Source organism: Nymphaea colorata, chromosome 2 (genome assembly GCF_008831285.2).
Source record: "Nymphaea colorata isolate Beijing-Zhang1983 chromosome 2, ASM883128v2, whole genome shotgun sequence".
NCBI classification, from domain to species: domain Eukaryota; kingdom Viridiplantae; phylum Streptophyta; class Magnoliopsida; order Nymphaeales; family Nymphaeaceae; genus Nymphaea; species Nymphaea colorata.
The window spans coordinates 13,591,114-13,609,014 of NC_045139.1; the positions used below are offsets into that span (position 1 = coordinate 13,591,114).

At 40.4% G+C, this 17,901-nt stretch overlaps 2 protein-coding genes across 2 annotated transcripts; both read left to right on the top strand.

Moving 5' to 3' along the window:
• The first annotated feature begins 4,384 nt into the window (after positions 1–4,384).
• LOC116248458 (plant cysteine oxidase 2-like) lies at positions 4,385–9,170 on the top strand. Its single transcript, XM_031621253.2, has 5 exons — positions 4,385–5,271; positions 7,350–7,471; positions 8,324–8,477; positions 8,564–8,767; positions 8,865–9,170. The coding sequence occupies exons 1-5, from the start codon at positions 5,058–5,060 to the stop codon at positions 8,984–8,986; spliced, it is 816 nt and encodes a 271-aa protein (XP_031477113.1). The 5' UTR covers positions 4,385–5,057; the 3' UTR covers positions 8,987–9,170.
• Positions 9,171–10,939: 1,769 nt separating this feature from the next.
• Positions 10,940–17,842, top strand: LOC116247923 (probable zinc metalloprotease EGY1, chloroplastic). The gene is made up of 10 exons (XM_031620380.2): positions 10,940–11,749; positions 13,116–13,580; positions 13,676–13,816; positions 14,597–14,698; positions 14,823–15,034; positions 15,238–15,288; positions 15,371–15,440; positions 16,273–16,341; positions 17,107–17,157; positions 17,559–17,842. Exons 1-10 carry the CDS (start codon positions 11,390–11,392, stop codon positions 17,715–17,717), a joined length of 1,680 nt encoding a protein of 559 aa, XP_031476240.1. The 5' UTR covers positions 10,940–11,389; the 3' UTR covers positions 17,718–17,842.
• Positions 17,843–17,901: the final 59 nt, after the last annotated feature.

Consider the following 17,901-nt stretch of genomic DNA (forward strand, 5'->3'; position numbering starts at 1 on the left):
ACAATCTTGTCTCCCATGCGCTTTTGATACAAAGAAAAATGAATGTACGACGACACGATACAGCTGCACAGTGATGGCTAACGGGCATGGAATGTTGGTTTTTATTGTTGTTGTAGACGTAGACCTACTAACCGAAAGCACCTAACGGATCGCCCATGTACCACTTTGGGGGGAAAGGAAAACGACCCTCGCCTTGGCACAAGAAATCCCATCCATTAACAAAGGAAATTTGACGCTGCAAACTTTCACGTCAACCCGATTCCTACGCTGCATCCAGAGGACCTCCCAATTGGGGACTTTTGGTTATGGCTTCCCCGCCTAAGCGTTTGATGGGATTCCAGAAAACCCTTTCCCGAGCAATTTTACCTGGATCCATGGCAGTATTCCTACGCTGCAACCAGAGGACCTCCCAATTGGGGACTTTTTGGTAATGGCTTCACCGCCTCATTTTCCCATGTCAACGGGAGTTTGTCACTGGCATCTTAACTCGTGCGTTGTTTGGCAAACAGATAATGCCCTTTTTCCCACTTTGATGGGCGGAGAAGTGTCGAGAGGAGCCACCCAGCGTAAGTTTCACATCAATTCCTTCAGTCAAGGACACTAGAAAAGAAAACCACTCCGACGGGCCCGGCCGGTTTTCTAACCTTCCCTGAAACCGGGGATTTCTCCGATGGTATCCCCCCTTTCTTTGATCGAACCGCGGTTTTGAGCTCCTCTGCCTGCGAGACTCGCTTTTGGAAGGTACCACATGCTTCCGGAAAGATTTGAAATCTGCACCCTTCGCTTTAATCATAATAAAGGTCGCCGTTTTGACTCTGAAATCTTCTTTCTTTTATACATTTTTTTCCTTCTCCTGCGAGGGTCCGGCATAAATAAACGGTACGGCCATCTCAATCGACGGCTGAAAGATGAGGTGCGGTCGTGGAACGCCACCGGACGACCGTAGATCCCGGGCAACTCGCAGCCCCGCACATTCTCTTGACAAAGGTGATGCATCATGGCATCTATCTTCCTTTTTGCTCTTCTTTTTTTCAGTGTTATAGAAAGAAACGTAGTGAGATAGAAAGGTAGTGAGGGGGCTTCCAATACACTCTTAGGCACCGATACAACTCTTTAGAGATAAAGGGAAGAGAATGGAGGAACCACTAGAGTGGTGCAATTAGCCTCCCGCTCACACATAAAGATCTCAACAAAACCTTTATGAATGTAAATCATTAAACCTATGCATCGATGAGTTAAAAATCTTTCTTTTTAAGTTAAGAAAATACGTCAACATATAAGTGTTTCATTAAAATTACATGTGGTTTTCCGTATCTTAAAACCTTATGACGATGATGTACATTGATTGCATTTGTAGCACTTCAACATTTCGAATTGAAGACCTAAGGCGAGAGGTGACCTAAGATTGGATGAAATTGAAGAGACGAACGGAACGAGCGTTTTAATTGGTGGCGTCAAAAGAATAATATGCCCCACTAGATTGATATAGTATGAGGAGCATAAATTAACCACAAGACTGTGTGCTGGGACCTGGCTAGGTTGCACGCATGCCTTTTTCTTTTAAAAAATATTATTTTATGGCCTTTTCATAATATTTGGTGCTTATCCGATAGCTACCTTTTGCTCGTATGCAACTTCTCGTGTTTAAAACGTTTCTTTTTTCCTTGGTGAAAGATTAACGATATATTCTTAAAATGTTTCTTTTTGCTTGATGAAGGATTAATGATATGTTCTTACCTTTTCAACATTGTTTATTAAAAAAGGACGTGTTCGATGCATGCACTTTTCAGTCCAACCTCCAAACTTCTCTTTAAGCACATAATCAACTTAGTGGAGGATCAGAGAGGAAGGATTAGGTATTAGTCGCAAATTAGTGAACATCAATTAGTCGCAAATCCTGTTTGATCATTTTTTGTCAAATTAGCTATATAAAAATTTATTGAAGAAACCATGTTGATCACATTCTGGAGATTTATTTAACCATCTAATCATTTGATTAGGCAGTGGATTTTGGTGGATGGACGCTTACCGGGTACGTGTGCCGACAACTTCGTATCGTTTTTGTGCGCATTTTATGAGTGTGCAAACACATTTATTTGTTTATTTTCTTGTTTCGACGGAAACGAATCAGACCTGACAAGTGACATGCGCATTTATTATTTTTAATTACGCGAAGTTGGATCTGAAATATTTTAGCTTATCCAAATCCAAGAAAGAAAGAAAAAAAAAAAAAAAGTGTCGTTAGCTGATTGACAATGCAGCGTTCCACGCGAAACGCTCAATACTTGTCCTGAGTACTCTGTCCTCTCTACTTGGACGCCAAGGTCCACAGGTGTGATCAAAACTCCAGGACGTTCTTGGGCATTTCTGCCTGTAATAGTATGACTGGGAATCCTGAAACTCAAACAGAAAGATTCAAAATCCAGCAAACTTTTGGATGTATGCACTAGAAGAGGGATACAAACTTGTGGTAAGGGAATTGATCACCGGATTTGACAGCAGTGACTGAGGATCTTGTGTGGGCAGTTGCCCATGCAGACCCGCATGATTTAGTTTATTTATATATCGGTGTGACACCACAACTCTGCCAAATATAAATTTTTGATGTTGAAAACGAGAAAGAAGCCACACCCATCCTCTCGATCCCACGGTTGGGCCCGACATTCAGAAGATTATTGAGGACACATTTTGCTTCAAGAAGGACATACGTTCGTTTTTCCTCAGAAAAATAATATGTGGATTTCAGCAGTAACCAACAGATCCATGTTGTGGATCTCATACAAAATAATATTATTATATCAGCATAGAGGATTTGAAAGGTAAGTAAGTTTGAACGTGGGTCGGATTTGGTTTGACGTTTTCTAAGATCTGGATCGAAGTTTCCATCTGATTGGCCTCCAATGCGTTTTGTTCGCCGGAACCAACCTGGTCTGCAACATCTAAACGATATAACAATATTTGAAGAGAAGAGAAGAAGCCACCGTCACTGTTGCTTGTGGTTTGCTGCCAAGTTTGGTGATTTAATACAAAAATAGAGGAAAACGGGTGGAACTTGTGCACATAGTTTGGTATCTATATTGTTTCTGATCACTATTTATTTTAAGCTGTTTGGTACGTATTACTATCTGTGTGCTTGGTCCTGAGGGGAACATCTTGTTCACATGCGTTCACGTGCCACACACATGGGAGGACGCCTCTCGGCGTGCACGCTTCCCTTTCCCTTGCAAATCGCAATGTCAGGGATGACTAAGCTGGATCGGTAATCTGATGTGCCTGGTTCGGTGGCGTCTACAGCAAATGCAATCCAATACCAGTGAGAGTGTGAGATCCGGTTTGCATAATTCGTGTTTGTGTTTAGTCCCTGGATGGAGCCTCCTATCTACATATCCAAAACAATATGGAAACGAGGAAAGCAAAACTGCGACGAAGAATTAATTTGGATCCGACGCTTCCAGATCTAACTCTCCTACCCACCTCCCATCAGGTCGGAGATTATTAATCCCAAGATCTGAACTTTTGCTTGGATTTTTCGGACCCACCTGCACGGTCACGTTGTTGTACTGATTACCCGATCCATAATTGGTACATGAATCCGAGACAGTGAAACGGCCAAGCGGACCTTACGATCCATTGACCGAGTAAAGCCGATCACATTCACAGGCCGCCTTTTAAACCAAAGGGGAAGAAAAAATTACAAATAGGTACCTTTCCATTCTGTATGTATTTCTGTAATAGGTTCCATTATTTAACAAAATTCAGGATAGTCGCGGATCCCTCCCATCCTTTTCCAGATTACATCCCTCATTTCAAGAAACCAAAGAAAAATAAGGAGTTGACGGTCGACATCCTAGAGTCGAACTCTATCCACAAGAACTGGTTTTATTGGACTCAAATATGTTTATTGTTGTATAGTTAAAAATTCCTGGCTCCACCACTGCTATTCAAATGGGAAACACACAACTACAGATGAGGCCGTCATTATTGATGAAGTTGGTTCCCATGGATGGATTTTCAGTTTTCGGTTTGTTTTCAAACGGATCGATACAAAACAAAAATCCAATTCTAAATGCAAGTATTGGGCTTCTAGACTTGAACGTATAAAATTGCATGTTGGGGTTCGAGTCCGAGCGTCGGATCGGATGCATCCTCCGATCATCAGACTTGCCGCCCGCCGCATGTAGTGGAGAAGACCGAGCCCGTCTATAGAATTCAAGAAAAAGTTGGGATCAGGATCGAAAACGGGAAAAACGAAAGCTTTTCGGGACAGAAAAGTCTTTGCATTTCGACCCCTCCTAATCTTCCGTATTTTAAAAGGCGTGGTCGAAAACAAAACCGGGGTTTGTCGCTCGGGCCCCCACGGATTTGAGGAAATACGGGGGCGGGAAAAACTTCCTCGTTTCCCTGCCCTCTCTCAGTCTCAGGCCTCCTTCCCCGTCCCCGCCACCAAAAACCACTCTCTTCTTTCTCTCTCCCAAATCCGCGTTCCTGTTCCCACTTGTACTCATTCTTTTGAATTTTCTCTTACACGTAAGAAAATAGCAAAAAAAAAAAAAAACCAGAGAAGAAAAGAAGGGTTTTCCGCGGCACCTGGTTTTCGTTTCACAGCCTTGTGTTATTTATTCCTTCCTACCCCAAACTCTATCCACTCCCCCTTGTTGGATCTATCCAGTTCCGCACATTTCTCGAAAAACTTATTGGGTTTTCCTGTTTATTATGTAATGGATGTCTCGCTTTCTGGCATGCTCATATTTAAGACGAAGGGAGAGTGGTGGTGGCGGTGGAGATGGTAGAAGCTGATCGGGGTCTCTGCTTATTTCTCGGAGGGGCTGATCCCATTGAGTCACACAGTGACTATAAGAATCGGTAGGCTAAAGCGCTCCGCTGAGATGGAGTTACTGTAGATTTTGACCCTTAGATTCGTGACGGGAATATCTCTCTCTCTCTCTCTTGCTCGTGTAGAGGAAATTGGGATCTGTCGGTTGGTTTTGGCATTGGTGGTGTTTCTCTTGAGAGATTTTTCTTTTTGTGGGGATTGGAGAAGTTTCTTCTCGGTGGTGATGAAGATAGGGTGGAGGTTGATGGAGGAGAAGAAGCGGGCGGTGGCCGGAAGAGAGGATGAGGAAGGTAGCAGCGAGATGGGCTGCCGGAGGATGAGGCGGCGGATGTCCAGGCCATTGGTTCAGGAGGTGTTCGACCTCTGCAAGGACGTGTTCAGGGGACCTGGCAGCGTGCCGTCCCCCACCGACGTCCAGGAGATGAGGCTCATCCTCGGTCAGTAATCTCTCTCTCTCTCTCTCAAGCTGCTGATCTTATACGTGCATGGTGGATGTGGATCTAACGCGCACCATAGGCGTCCATGGCTCGTATCGTGTCCATATAAAAGGATGGTGTTCGAGTGAAATAAAAAACTCGTTATTTTATGAGTGTAACGAGCGAAGATAACGATGGAGGAGAAGACTTCTCCAAGCAGAACAAAGTCTGGGTGCCTGCTGAGTCACCCTTGTTCATTAATCTGGTTCTAGGAAGGAGCATTAGGTAGAAATTTTCCGGCATTTGTGGAGAAAATATCGGCGACCGGAAAAGCCACCCATAAAACGAATCTGGGTTGTCTGTAGGAACACGAAAAGATCGTTAGTTTCCTCGTAACAAAAATGCGGTTGCTTTCCGGTAACTGATTTCTAAGAGATGCGGCGGTTGTCTCCGCGATATATGCATACCCTCTAAAGTTTTTGTAAGTTTCAGAATGAAATCGTGTTATTTTCAGTGATCATGTTCTGAAATCGGTCACTTTGACGACCGAATTTATGAACCGATGGTATTGATTTTTCAACAAACTTATATTCTAAAGGAATCTGTCATCATGGTTTTAAATGCTCTTGTTAATTTGCGTGGAGCTAAGCGCCCTCGGTTCCATCTAACCTCATAAATGTCTTCATCTTTGGCTTTTCGCGATCTTTAGCTGGTTACAACCTGAAATTGGAAAAGAAATCCGTTAGTTTGATTCATTGGTTCACAATTCATCGCATAGTTCACCCAGGTAGTTACTTACTCCTGTAGTCGAGTGTTCGTTCGAGCGACCTTCTAATTAAATCACAGAACTTCGTAAGAGTTTATGTTAGAATCTCGAAGCCTTTCATTTCAAGATACTTGTTCTTTGGATTTTTACCGTAAACATGAAGTTATAGCACCACTACTGGGTAGAAACTTACAATTAAATCCAAAGATTTCCCGAATCTAAGTGTGATCCGATATTAGCGTGTCATTTGAAGTACGTCACTATTTAATTTAAACGATCGAAATGCTAAAAGATGAATTACGAGTCCTAAAACTACGGTTCTACAGATAAATAAACCGCATCGAACATGGCACTAGCAATAATCTAATGTCCACACTTTCTCTCTCTCTCTCTAACTGTGTTCGTCAACGTCTTTATGTTCCACAACGTCTTTATGTTCCAAGTTGGGGACAAGAAATACAGTAACAAACCAAAAGTTGGTTTCGTTCAAGTGGCATTTTGGTGGTCGACGGTGTTTTCTTGCTCTTCGTTCTTTTGACAAGTTGAGAAATTTTTAAAGTGGGATCTGGTGGGTCGTTCTTTTCAATATGGTTCACATAGGATCCACTTGGTTAGGTGGGCGGACCTTCGAGACTCTACTGACCGGCCTTTGTGTAGTTCCAAGAGCAGACCATCAACCAGCTGTCTTGGTCCTGGCTTGCTTGACCCTTGACCGTCCTGGAAACGTCCAGCCCTTCTCATTCTATGCTTCTTCGATACGGGTCTTCCTCATGAGTTGCATGCATGTTTGTGTATACAGTTCTCTGATCAAATAAAGGGAAAAAATAGCAGAAAATGGAAAATGGAAAAGAAAAAGAACCTTGTGTTCTTAATTTCAGAAATATATAAACTTAGGAAACATGCTATGATGATATATATGATTATAAACGCTGTTTTCTAAATTCATATACCCTCATCACTTCATGCAGGCTGAGATTGAACAAATGGGACCCTTTTTAAGTAAAATAAATAACAATTTTTTAACTTTTATGTCAAAAAAAAGGAAAGCTCCAAACCAAAATTTACCCATTCGGCTGATAAGAATTTTCTATATGGTTTAGAAAAATGACAGGTCTCTGATGTTGATATTATGCAAAATTTGGTGCTGGCGGTGCGGCAAGATCCTTCCGGTCTCATTAGGCCATTATTCGTTCATAGCCATAGCCGTAACGGAAACTAACATAATAATTTGAATTATTCCTTAGTTATATATGTAGATTTCTTATGCATTTTAACTTAGCCATGGAGCTTATGATTCTTGCCAAGTTGTTTATGAAGTGACATTCTGTCGCAGATAGGATGACGCCTGCGGATATCGGGTTAAGTGAAGATTTTTTCTTCAACAATAATAGGGCAGTGAATGAAACTCCAAGGATGAGATATATGCACATAGACGAGTGCGGAAACTTGTTTTCGGTGAGTAGTAGTAAGCCTGTGAAATTCAACTTCAACTGACTGGGAAATGCTTGGAGAAAGAAAAGCAAAAACACACTGAATTAGTCAAAAGTAAATTAGTTGATGTACATAAGAACTGTTTGATACATTTCTCCAAACATATGGCCCGGCACCAGCTCCAACTCCGAATCCATCTCCTTAGCTTTTGCTTCAATTGCACAGGCTACAAATTAATGGCCTTATCAGATATTCATTCGCCAAATCCCTCCAGAAAGGAATAGGTGTACATAAACCAAGCAATTTGTCAAAAATTTTGATCAGATATGGCCGTTTCTGTCGAAATATGAGTGGCAAGCTTCTCTGCAGAATCTAGCGCACATACCACTTAGAAACAGAAAGTTGCACAGCAGTTTCCTGGGTCATGAGATGCATTAGCTCTTGTACATGCATTAACTTCCCACTTCCCGTGGAAGTTAATTCGGAAGAATTTGCTCCCTCCCGAACTGTAAGGAGTTGCAGAGTCATGTCTAAATACCAAGCAGTACCGCAGGAATTAGTACTGAACATTCCTCCAGCAGGAGTATTGGTTCTGATAGCAAACATCTTTGTTCAGGCATTCATTTATGTAATCTTGCTGCAATGATCCATTTCTTGTTGTTACTTTGTGTATGTTGAACGCATTTTGTTTATGATTCTTGCTCCTTGAAGTCCTGCATCTGGGCTTGTAGTGAAATCTATGACCTTTCCTCTGTCATTCCTAAATTCGTGCGACAATCCTATATGTATGGTTCTGCGCAGATGTTGACAATAGTTTAGTCTTCTAGTCGATCTTCTCTTCATGTTTTTGATCTTTTTCTTTTCTTTCTTTTGCAGATTGGTGTCTTCTTACTCCCTCAATCAGCCACAATTCCCCTCCATGATCATCCGGGAATGACTGTTTTCACCAAACTTTTATTTGGATCAGTCCGACTCAGATCATATGACTGGGTTGAACCATTTGAACCAGAGGATGACTTGCCTTCTCAGAGTGAGCATTTTTCTTTCTGTTTAGACTTAGTCTCTGCTTCTGCGGTTTAGTGTTGAAATTTGACCGCGTAGGTTGTGTTCTTGCAGTTGCCCTGGCCAAGTTGAAAGTTGATGATGTATTCAGAGCCCCTTGCAATGCTTTCGTCCTGTATCCAGCTTCAGGGGGCAATTTGCATTGCCTGCAAGCTGTGACTCCATGTGCGGTGCTTGATGTGCTCGGACCGCCATATTCAGTTCATGACGGTCGAGATTCCACCTATTATCAGGAATTTCCATATTCAAGCTTTTCTGGTTAGTGCATATACTGCTTGAATCTTTGGAATGACTTTCGTGTATAATTCGAGTATTCAACTGATGCTGATGATCTCTTTCTTCCATTAAATCTCAGGAGCAGCTCATGTTGCAGAAGATGAGACAGATCAGTATAGATGGTTAGAAAAGATTGAGCAGCCGAGCCTTCAAGTTGGTCCTGCAGACTATGCAGGTCCGGAAATCATCAAGGGCTTTTAGTAGGCAATGCAACATCCATGGTGGCTGCATTAACTTATCTTTACAATAGCAGGCGCTCATCAGAAGAGTTTACGAAATGAATTTTCCTTCCGCTTTTCTTCTGTAAACTTGGTCTTCTTTTCTTTCTTTCACTCAGTTCATGTAAAAAAATGCTTCTTTATCTCATGTTTTGGATGTCTTTTCATGTTCTTTACATCCTAGCACAGTGTCTGGCATGGTGTTTCAACTTTCAACTCCTTAACATGCAATAATTCCATTGCGTCAAAGCAAGTGTACTTTGTGAAGTTCCATAGCCTTAGCTCACAGGGAATTGAAAAGAAAAGAAAAAGAACAGTTGTAGAGGAAATTCTGTTCTGGGTTTACTAATGTTACGTTGGGATGCACCTTTCTCTCTCTTTCTCTGTTCCTGTTCTAGAATAGTTGTACCAATGCCCTCCCCCACCCCCACCTCTCATTTTCTGTAAGGTCTGGTCTTCGATCAAGCAAATCACTTTTTTTTGTGTGTGTGTGTGTGTTTGTTTCATCGTGGATTTGAGATTCGTATTCATATGAGATCATCAAGATTTCAGATCCATAGATTTAAGATCGGACACTCCTTTCTTCCTAATTCGACCTTAAATCCATGATCTTTTGCATGTAATATCAAAATCCAGGTTAATTTATAGCTAAAATAAGTTTTGTAGGTAAGAACCTCTACCTACTTCTCTTGAACTCGTGAAGGGCGTTTACGATGATGGATGGTTTTTTTAATAATTGGCTCTCTCTAGATGATCCGACTAAGAACCGTCAAGTTGAAGGGCATATGAACTTTTAATGCTTGAAGTGTGCTTTCTTCTGCCACAAAGCTAAAGTAATGCAGTGACTTTCTTAATGAATAAAGGAGGTTCGGTGGATAAGCTTTTCACTAAGAACAGTGAAATTAAACATCACAAACATGCGTGTTTGACTGGATTTTTGTCGCGTCCAGGAAGCTTAAAAAAATTGGAAGCTTTTTAAACCACCATAGGTGGATTGCTAGTTATAAAGTCCCATTACATGCTTTAAGTAAGAAACATAAGAGTCTGTTTGGCAACAATAAAAAAAAAAAATGCTATTGTTTCATGAACCTCCCTAAAAATTGAGATAGTTTCATGAAACATTATGTTAAATTGTTACATAAATTTACCCTAATTTTTGTTAGGATTGCCAAACAGTCGCTGACAAGCATGGAGAGATTTCGGAAGGCTTTATTTAAAATGTTATTGTTTCCTCTTCTTAGAATGCTTCAAGCATATAATTTTTTCTTTGAATTCGGAAAATAACATGTAGTTACAGTCTTACATACGTTGTTATTAAATTCAACAACCAAACGCGAGATACAATCATGTCATGTTTGCTGAAACAAAATCGTACTTTTAGAAATAGAATCTTCTTCATATCAAGTTGCTTATGATTGTTTCATTCCACAATAAGTGCTGATGCTTGTAGAAATTGAAATATGAACAGATACCAAACACTTTTTGCTTCCTCCCCACCATACCAATTTCATTGGGTCTGAAGGTGAAGGTGAATAAATATGCGACTCGGAGAGTGCCTTCACACATATATGTATGTATATATAAAATCTGATAAATAAATATGCGACTTAACAATTTGGACATGGTTTTCGGTTTCATATGTTTGGGACCTTGGTTTGAAACGAGATCCGGAAAGCTAGATACTGTAAGAAAGAAGCGGATACGAATCGGAATCATTTACTTTGATCCGGCATAATGCGTGCAACGTGTCAACCCGCTTTCCCTTCCACGTACAGATAAAACGAACGGGGAAAACATAAGCATCTTACAAAGAATTCCATAGACCATAAGTGTGGATCCAAACCGTCCATTTCGTCATCAACGATTGTGATGGCATGGCCAAGGACGTTCAATGAGCTACGCATCTATGCGGATCGTTCCTCTACAGATATTTTTCTCTCTTGCTGCTGAACGAGATAGCGCAGGAAAAATATCGTCGCCGGATTGGGAGGAAGGATAGAGGGACGGGGAAGGGAGGCCGCGAAGGGAACGCAGATTTCTCATTGTCTCCCGACGGTTGGAACAATCCTCTTCTCTCTATTGTCCCACAAAAATCCCGGAACTCCTCTTGTTTCGGGTTCCCTCATCTTTTCTCACCGCTAGAAATTCCAACTCTCGACTGGCTTCTCTCCAATTCCCAGTCGCACAGACTCTGTTCTCTTCGCGATTCAGTTTCCGGATTTTCGCTAGGAAAGAAGCTGTATTCGACATTTTTTGGTTTTTTTTTTCTCTCTCCAGTTTCCAGAATCTCTATGGCCCGGTAAGAACTTTTGAAGATGTTGATGCCGGCTTCCGTCTAAAGTATTAGCCACCAGCTCCTGTGTTCGTTTTCCTGGATTTTCTGAAAATGGGAACTCTTCCGAGCTACTCCCTCAGCAACGCTACCCTCGGTCCGGATTTCCGATGCGGCTTCTTTCGATGCCGGGAAAAGGCTGCCCAGAGGACTAAATTCGCGACGGCCAGGGAGGGATACGGTTTTTGTTGTCTAAGATTTGCAGCGTTGCGGAGGGGGAATTGTGGAAGGAAAATGGACGGTTTCAGGTGTCTTAGTGGCAGTGGGAGCAGCGAGGAAGATAATGAACCCAAGAAGGTGGACTCTTCTGTGGCAACGGAAGAGAGAGAGTTTTCTGTGGCAACGGAAGAAAGGGACCGGAGAAACGATGACGGCCCAAGTGCAGAGAACAACCAAGCTTCGATTTCGTCAGGGGTAACATCGCTTTTTTATAGTTTTCTGATTTTCTTCTGAGTTTTTGTTTCTTGATTGCAATAAAATTTGAGAATTCCTAAATCTCTGGATCTTATAATTCATTACGCTCGTGTTCGTGTATTTGCGGTGCTGAAGAATTTCGCTTCTTGAATAGAGAATATGCTTAGTTGAAACTTGGTGTTCTTTATACATAAGTTGAATTAAATTTTTCACAAGAGCAAGGTTGGTGTCTTAAATAGCTACTTAAGTGTACTTAGCCCAGGTTTCGTGCAGTATAACAAGCACTATTATCAAATTTCTTGGATTTTTCCTTTTCCGGGAAAATCTTGGTGAAGTAAAACGATTGACCATGGAAACGCAAATAGAGTAATAACTTTGAAGCAGAAATCTTTTATTTCAAAACATAGCTTTATTCTCACATGCTACACATAGTTGTTCCATGTTTTATTCAATCATGTGCTCCTGCCAAGTTCTTCGGTGCACAAGTCAATGGAGCCACCGAAGTGAAGTAGGATTTACAAATGCAGTGATTGTATTTTTCAAGTAACTGAGATCATTCGTGTTAACTGGTAAGTTGATATACGGAGGAGATATAGACTTATGCATACATGTAGCTTAATTTGGTACTTGATCATTGTTAAAATTTGGTAATTTAATCATTCTTAACACAAGCATTTCATGCAACAGCGGCAGAACCATAAATTTAAGTTGGAGGGACCAATACATCATAAAATGGAAAGAAGAAAACTTACGAGTTAAGTTAAAGGGCACCAATACATGGCTATAGTGTCGCATACACAATGTCCTAACATGATTGAGCATTAATTTGTGCTCCTGTAATATGACCTTTGTAGCGTTATAAAAAATGAAGAGGCAATATGCTCATTTTCATTTTGGCAAGAAAAGGAAAAGGGAAAAGAGGAAACAAAAGGACCAGGAAACGAAAAGTGAAAAAGGAAAATAACAGAGGAACCAAAATCACTGCTGCTATGTTTAATCAGGATATTGCTTTCTTAAACTGGAGCGAAAACAAATAAAGAACTTGAACCAAAGGGAAAGGGTGGATACAGAAAATGGCAACAGCCTCGAGGAGGGCGTTTTCAGTTATGAGGCGCAAGTACCTACTCTTCACGATAAATAAGAACTCAAAATGCAATAACTGCAAGATTTGTGAAGTCACGAAATAGATATAAGAATGTAAGAAGATGCTGGTGAAACCATCCTTTAGTTGTATGTTGTTGTATCTGTTCCTGTCTTAGCCATTGTCTATTCATATGCCCTAACTACAGGTCATCTTTTACCATATTCACACTTCATTTGCGTGCTTGCGAACCTTCTGATCTTTATGTTTGCTCTGCTGTCTCAGCCATCAGGCCTTCCAACCGAAAGCCCTATGTACAATAATTTCCAAGTTGATTCTTTTAAACTAATGGAACTTCTTGGGCCAGAGAAGGTTGACCCTTCTGATATAAAGCTCATTAAGGAAAAACTTTTTGGTTACACCACCTTTTGGGTCACTGGGGAGGAGCAATTTGGTGACTTTGGAGAAGGCATTCTTTTCCTTGGAAATCTAAGGGGGAAAAGAGAAGATATATTTGCAAAACTTCAGCGCCAGCTTGCAGAAGTCACTGGGGACAAATACAACTTGTTCATGGTAGAAGAACCTAATTCAGATGGGCCAGATCCACGAGGTGGTCCTCGTGTTAGCTTTGGTTTACTGCGAAAGGAAGTTTCAGAACCTGGACCAACAACACTCTGGCAATACGTGATTGCTTTCATTCTTTTTGTGTTAACAGTAGGTTCCTGCGTTGAGCTGGGCATCGCATCTCAGGTCAGCCTATATCAACGACCACCATCTTACAATCCTTTACATATAGTTTGCCAACTCTTAACTATTATCATTACACAGTGGTTGCTTCTCTGCAGCTGAACAGGCTTCCACCCGAGGTTGTGGATTATTTCACAAATCCAAATGCTTCAGACCCTCCTGATATGCAACTGTTGGTCCCTTATGTGGAATCTGCTTTGCCGTTGGCATATGGAGTCTTAGGTGTTCAACTCTTTCATGTAAGTAACTTTCCATGCAACTGTTCCATAGTGGTTTGTTAAGATGGTCTATGTCGGTATGCCTATTAATTGGTGGGACATGGTCAATTAGTTGGAGAATTGAAACAAATCTACATGGTACTTGCTGTACATGTGCTGACAGTGTCCTGTTTTGATGCATTTTAATAAGGACTTCTGCATCTGTCTTGTACTTGCTTTGCCATCACTTGTTTGCATTATCTTGAGAGCACAAAGAAAGTGAGCATAGATATTTGCTTTGTTTCTTTAGTGCTTCATTGATTTACTGATGCAATCATAATCCTCCTTTATCAAGAGTTCATTTTCAGATTTTTGGTTTCCATCCTTGGGTTCACCGTTCTTTTTTCTGTGAATAATACTCTGCAAACTGTCAAGGACAATATAGAAATTCATGGTAGTTTGAAAAGCTTGGACACCTGATTTGCATTCAGGGGGCGGTTGGTGGATTAGGATCATAGTCCTGGAAAAATGGTTAGGCACTTACATGGCCTTTCTTTTCTCAGTGAAACTACTGAACTTTGTTCCCCTCAGTTGTTTACAACGATGGCCACTTTATGAGGATGACACGTTTGCTGATATATTTGCCAGATCAAGTTGATACTCAATATTCTCATGAAATTTTGTATTAGTTTGTTAGTCTAACCGCTTTTTATTTTGGGCTAAATAAACCTTATTTTATCTTCTCATTTTCCATTGTTATATCTTCATATATTTGCTCATCTTGCTTATTATGTCATTTTTTTGTTTGTTCCTGTGACTCAGGAAGTTGGTCATTTTCTTGCTGCATTTCCTCGAAAAGTGAAACTCGGTCTTCCCTATTTTATTCCAAACATTACGTTGGGGAGCTTTGGTGCAATTACTCAGGTGAACTTTTTGGATTTTACTTTACATGTTTGTAATTGATAAATTTAGACATGGTGGGTATTTGATTTTTTGTTACTTTATTCACAATCTTATCATGTTCTAACGTTTATATCGGCTCATTCAGTTCAAGTCCATTCTTCCTGATAGAAAAGCAAAAGTTGATGTGTCTATGGCTGGCCCATTAGCTGGTGCTGCACTTTCCTTTTCAATGTTCGGAGTTGGGCTTCTGCTCTCATCGCATCCAGCTGCAGTGGGAGATTTGGTGCAGGTGCCTAGCATGCTCTTCCAGGGTTCATTACTTCTTGGTGTTATCAGCAGAGCAGTCCTTGGATACAGGTATGCTTCCTCTTCTTGATACTTGCATGTGTAATTAGATTTTGAGCAGTTTTTCTAAATCGTGGTGTACCATGATGTGGTTGATCTGTGAGTTGAAGGTCCTTATGTCTGTCAATGTCACTGTGTTCATCGACTATATTTGATTGGGTGCTAATAGTGCTTACAAACTGAATGATTAATGTAATTGTTATTCTCTTCTGTAGTGCCATGCACGCTGCTACTGTGTCAATTCATCCTCTTGTAATTGCAGGCTGGTAACAAATGCTCTTTGTTATCTTATCTGTCTAATTTATTGGCATCCATTGGTGGTTCATCAATTTAAAAAGTTTTTGATAGGTGCGGTTTGACAACGTCAGCATTTAATATGCTTCCTGTTGGTTGCCTTGATGGTGGCAGGGCCGTCCAGGTTCTCTCTCTCCCCAAGACCCCCCCCTCTCTCTCTCTCTCTCTCTCTCTCTCTCTCTCTCACACACACACACACACACACACACACACACTCTTGTAACGCTGCTTTCAAAGTTGAAGCTCTTGGCAACTTTACAGTCACTATGTCTATATAATGACCAATTTCTTGCTGGAATTAGCAATGCACAAACTTTTTCCTATGTTCCTAGGGAATCTTTTCTTTTCACGATTGAATCATTTAGTGATCATTGACCATAATCCTTCTGCTGCATTGCCTGCATACTTGGGGTTGGAAATTTCTTATAGTGAATCCAAGTCAAATTTTTTGGTATAAACACTGTTCAAAAATTATGATCTCCATCTGCCCACCTTGTCAAGTGTATTTGGGTTGCATCTATAAAAGCCGCCTACTGAATTGGATAATTAAGTGGATTTCTTAGTTATCAGCACTATTACTGTCCTTTCAGAGTCTAAACCCATCCTTCGTTGCCTAGGATTCTCAGCCTTTTCAGGTTCTTCAAGTCCTAATTCGTAAGTAAATCTTGTTTTACAGTAATTCATGAAAGATTCTATGTATTACGTGAGCAGCAAGTTACGATCAAAGATCTAATTGGATTAGCAGGGTTAGATTATTGTAATGTAGTAAGGAATACCATTTCAGTTGAATTGAAGTATCTCGAGAATACCATTTCAGTTATACATTATTCTATTTACCAGTAGCCATAATTTTTTCTCATTTCTATGAAATTCTGACCTACAACGCCCCCTTCTTGAACTGCATCATTTCTCTTCGTACCTTATTTTGGCTTACAAGAAGATTTTCCTGTTCTTAGGGTGCCTATGGCAAGGGCTGGCTTGTTGGATTTGGTTTGGCAACATATGCAATGCTGGGATTAGGAGTGGTATATCTTTCATTGTTCTATTCTACTGAATTTAAGAGTTTATTTCTTTAGTAATTTAAGTTTCTTACAGCTTTAACTGTAGTTTAGGTGCATTTGAATTTTTCTTGTCTAAATCTTCTGCTGTCTTGCGCCCTTATATCAAAGAGACATGCAAAAGCTAATTCCACTGCTGTAATAAATCTGAAATTGGTTGAAATCACTAGGATGCGGACTCAGTCAATTGCCAGCGGCAATTCAGCTGAACCTATTATGAATTGGTAAAAAGTTTTATTACTTTTATTGTGTTTAGAAATAAAAGGAAAATATATAAAAATGATTAAAATACTTAAAGACTTTGACATTTAAAAATAATAAAAAGAATAGTGTATTTGGCGCCCCTGTATTGTCTGATAAATCAAATTGATTTGCCACCTATTTTATTTGAACCTGACACCGACAAGGCTGTTTCTAATTACACTGGTTAATTGTACTCTCTTTTCTGGATGAATCTTTCCGGATTTTGTTTTAATTTCTTCCTGAAAATTGACAAACTTCTGATTCTTTTTCCTGGGGGAAAGAGGTTTTGAGGAAATGAAAGAACAGCAAAACAACCTTCAAGCCTGTGAGAGACAAAACTTTTCTGCTTTTAGTTCATGCACTCATGGTTGAGAACTCAACTGGAAACATCTGAACAAAGAGTCCTAGAAAAAATCCTTGTTAGTCCATGTGCAGTTTTATCTTTCTGGGCTTCTTCAAACTAATCAGTACTGTTTTTCACTGCTACAGCTTGGTGGACCATTATCATTGCCATGGGGGTTGTACGTTCTAATTTGTCAGGTATGAATCTATAGGAGAGAATGTAAGATACCTTATTTTCCTTTGTAGAATAAAACTAGCAGCAAACTGAAGTTTCCAGTGTCTCAATAATTTTCGTGTGAGTTGCGTCTCAAATCTGTATCTTGGTTGAATATTGGATAAAAAAATGAATCCGTATTACAGTTTGGTTGACCAGCATTAAGTTCGTGAAGTCTGAGAATTGCTGAGTCTTCAACGAGGATGGACATTGAATTCTCAAAAAGGAACTTTAAAATATTGATGGTTTCAGTAACCCCATTTTTTACCTCCAATGGGCGCTTGGCTATTCGATGAATCGGCTAAATCTGCAGATCATTTTTGGTAGCGTAATGACTTGATGTTTTCTCTTCCCTTTCTCAAACTAACAATATATTTACTTGCAGAGAACACCGGAGAAACCATGTCTGAATGATGTGACTGAGGTGGGGACTTGGAGGAAAACTGCTTTAGCCGTGACCTTATTCTTTGTTGTATTAACCCTTCTTCCTTTGTGGGACCAATTAGCAGAGGAGTTGGGTGTCGGACTTGTGACAACATTTTAATTGAACCTTCCCTGTGAGCATGAGTACTCCAGAAATTTTGACGTCATCTTTAATTTTCTCATTAATACGTAAATGTAAATTCATTTATAATTGTTGTATAGTGCAATTTTTCGCGTTCGGAATCATTTTTCTTTCTTCCTTTTCTCCTTGGTTGCTCTCTCTCTCTCTCTCTCTCTCTCTCTCT

Excerpts from the sequence above, each read along its gene's own strand:
- LOC116248458 (XM_031621253.2), top strand. The coding sequence starts at position 5,058 with ATGAAGATAGGGTGGAGGTTGATGGAGGAGAAGAAGCGGGCGGTGGCC. Across the intron at positions 7,472-8,323 it reads AGTGCGGAAACTTGTTTTCG|ATTGGTGTCTTCTTACTCCC; the intron begins GTGAGTAGTAGT and ends TTTCTTTTGCAG. Across the intron at positions 8,478-8,563 it reads GGATGACTTGCCTTCTCAGA|TTGCCCTGGCCAAGTTGAAA; the intron begins GTGAGCATTTTT and ends GTGTTCTTGCAG.
- LOC116247923 (XM_031620380.2), top strand. The coding sequence starts at position 11,390 with ATGGGAACTCTTCCGAGCTACTCCCTCAGCAACGCTACCCTCGGTCCG. Across the intron at positions 15,035-15,237 it reads AGAGCAGTCCTTGGATACAG|TGCCATGCACGCTGCTACTG; the intron begins GTATGCTTCCTC and ends TCTCTTCTGTAG. Across the intron at positions 17,158-17,558 it reads TGTACGTTCTAATTTGTCAG|AGAACACCGGAGAAACCATG; the intron begins GTATGAATCTAT and ends ATTTACTTGCAG.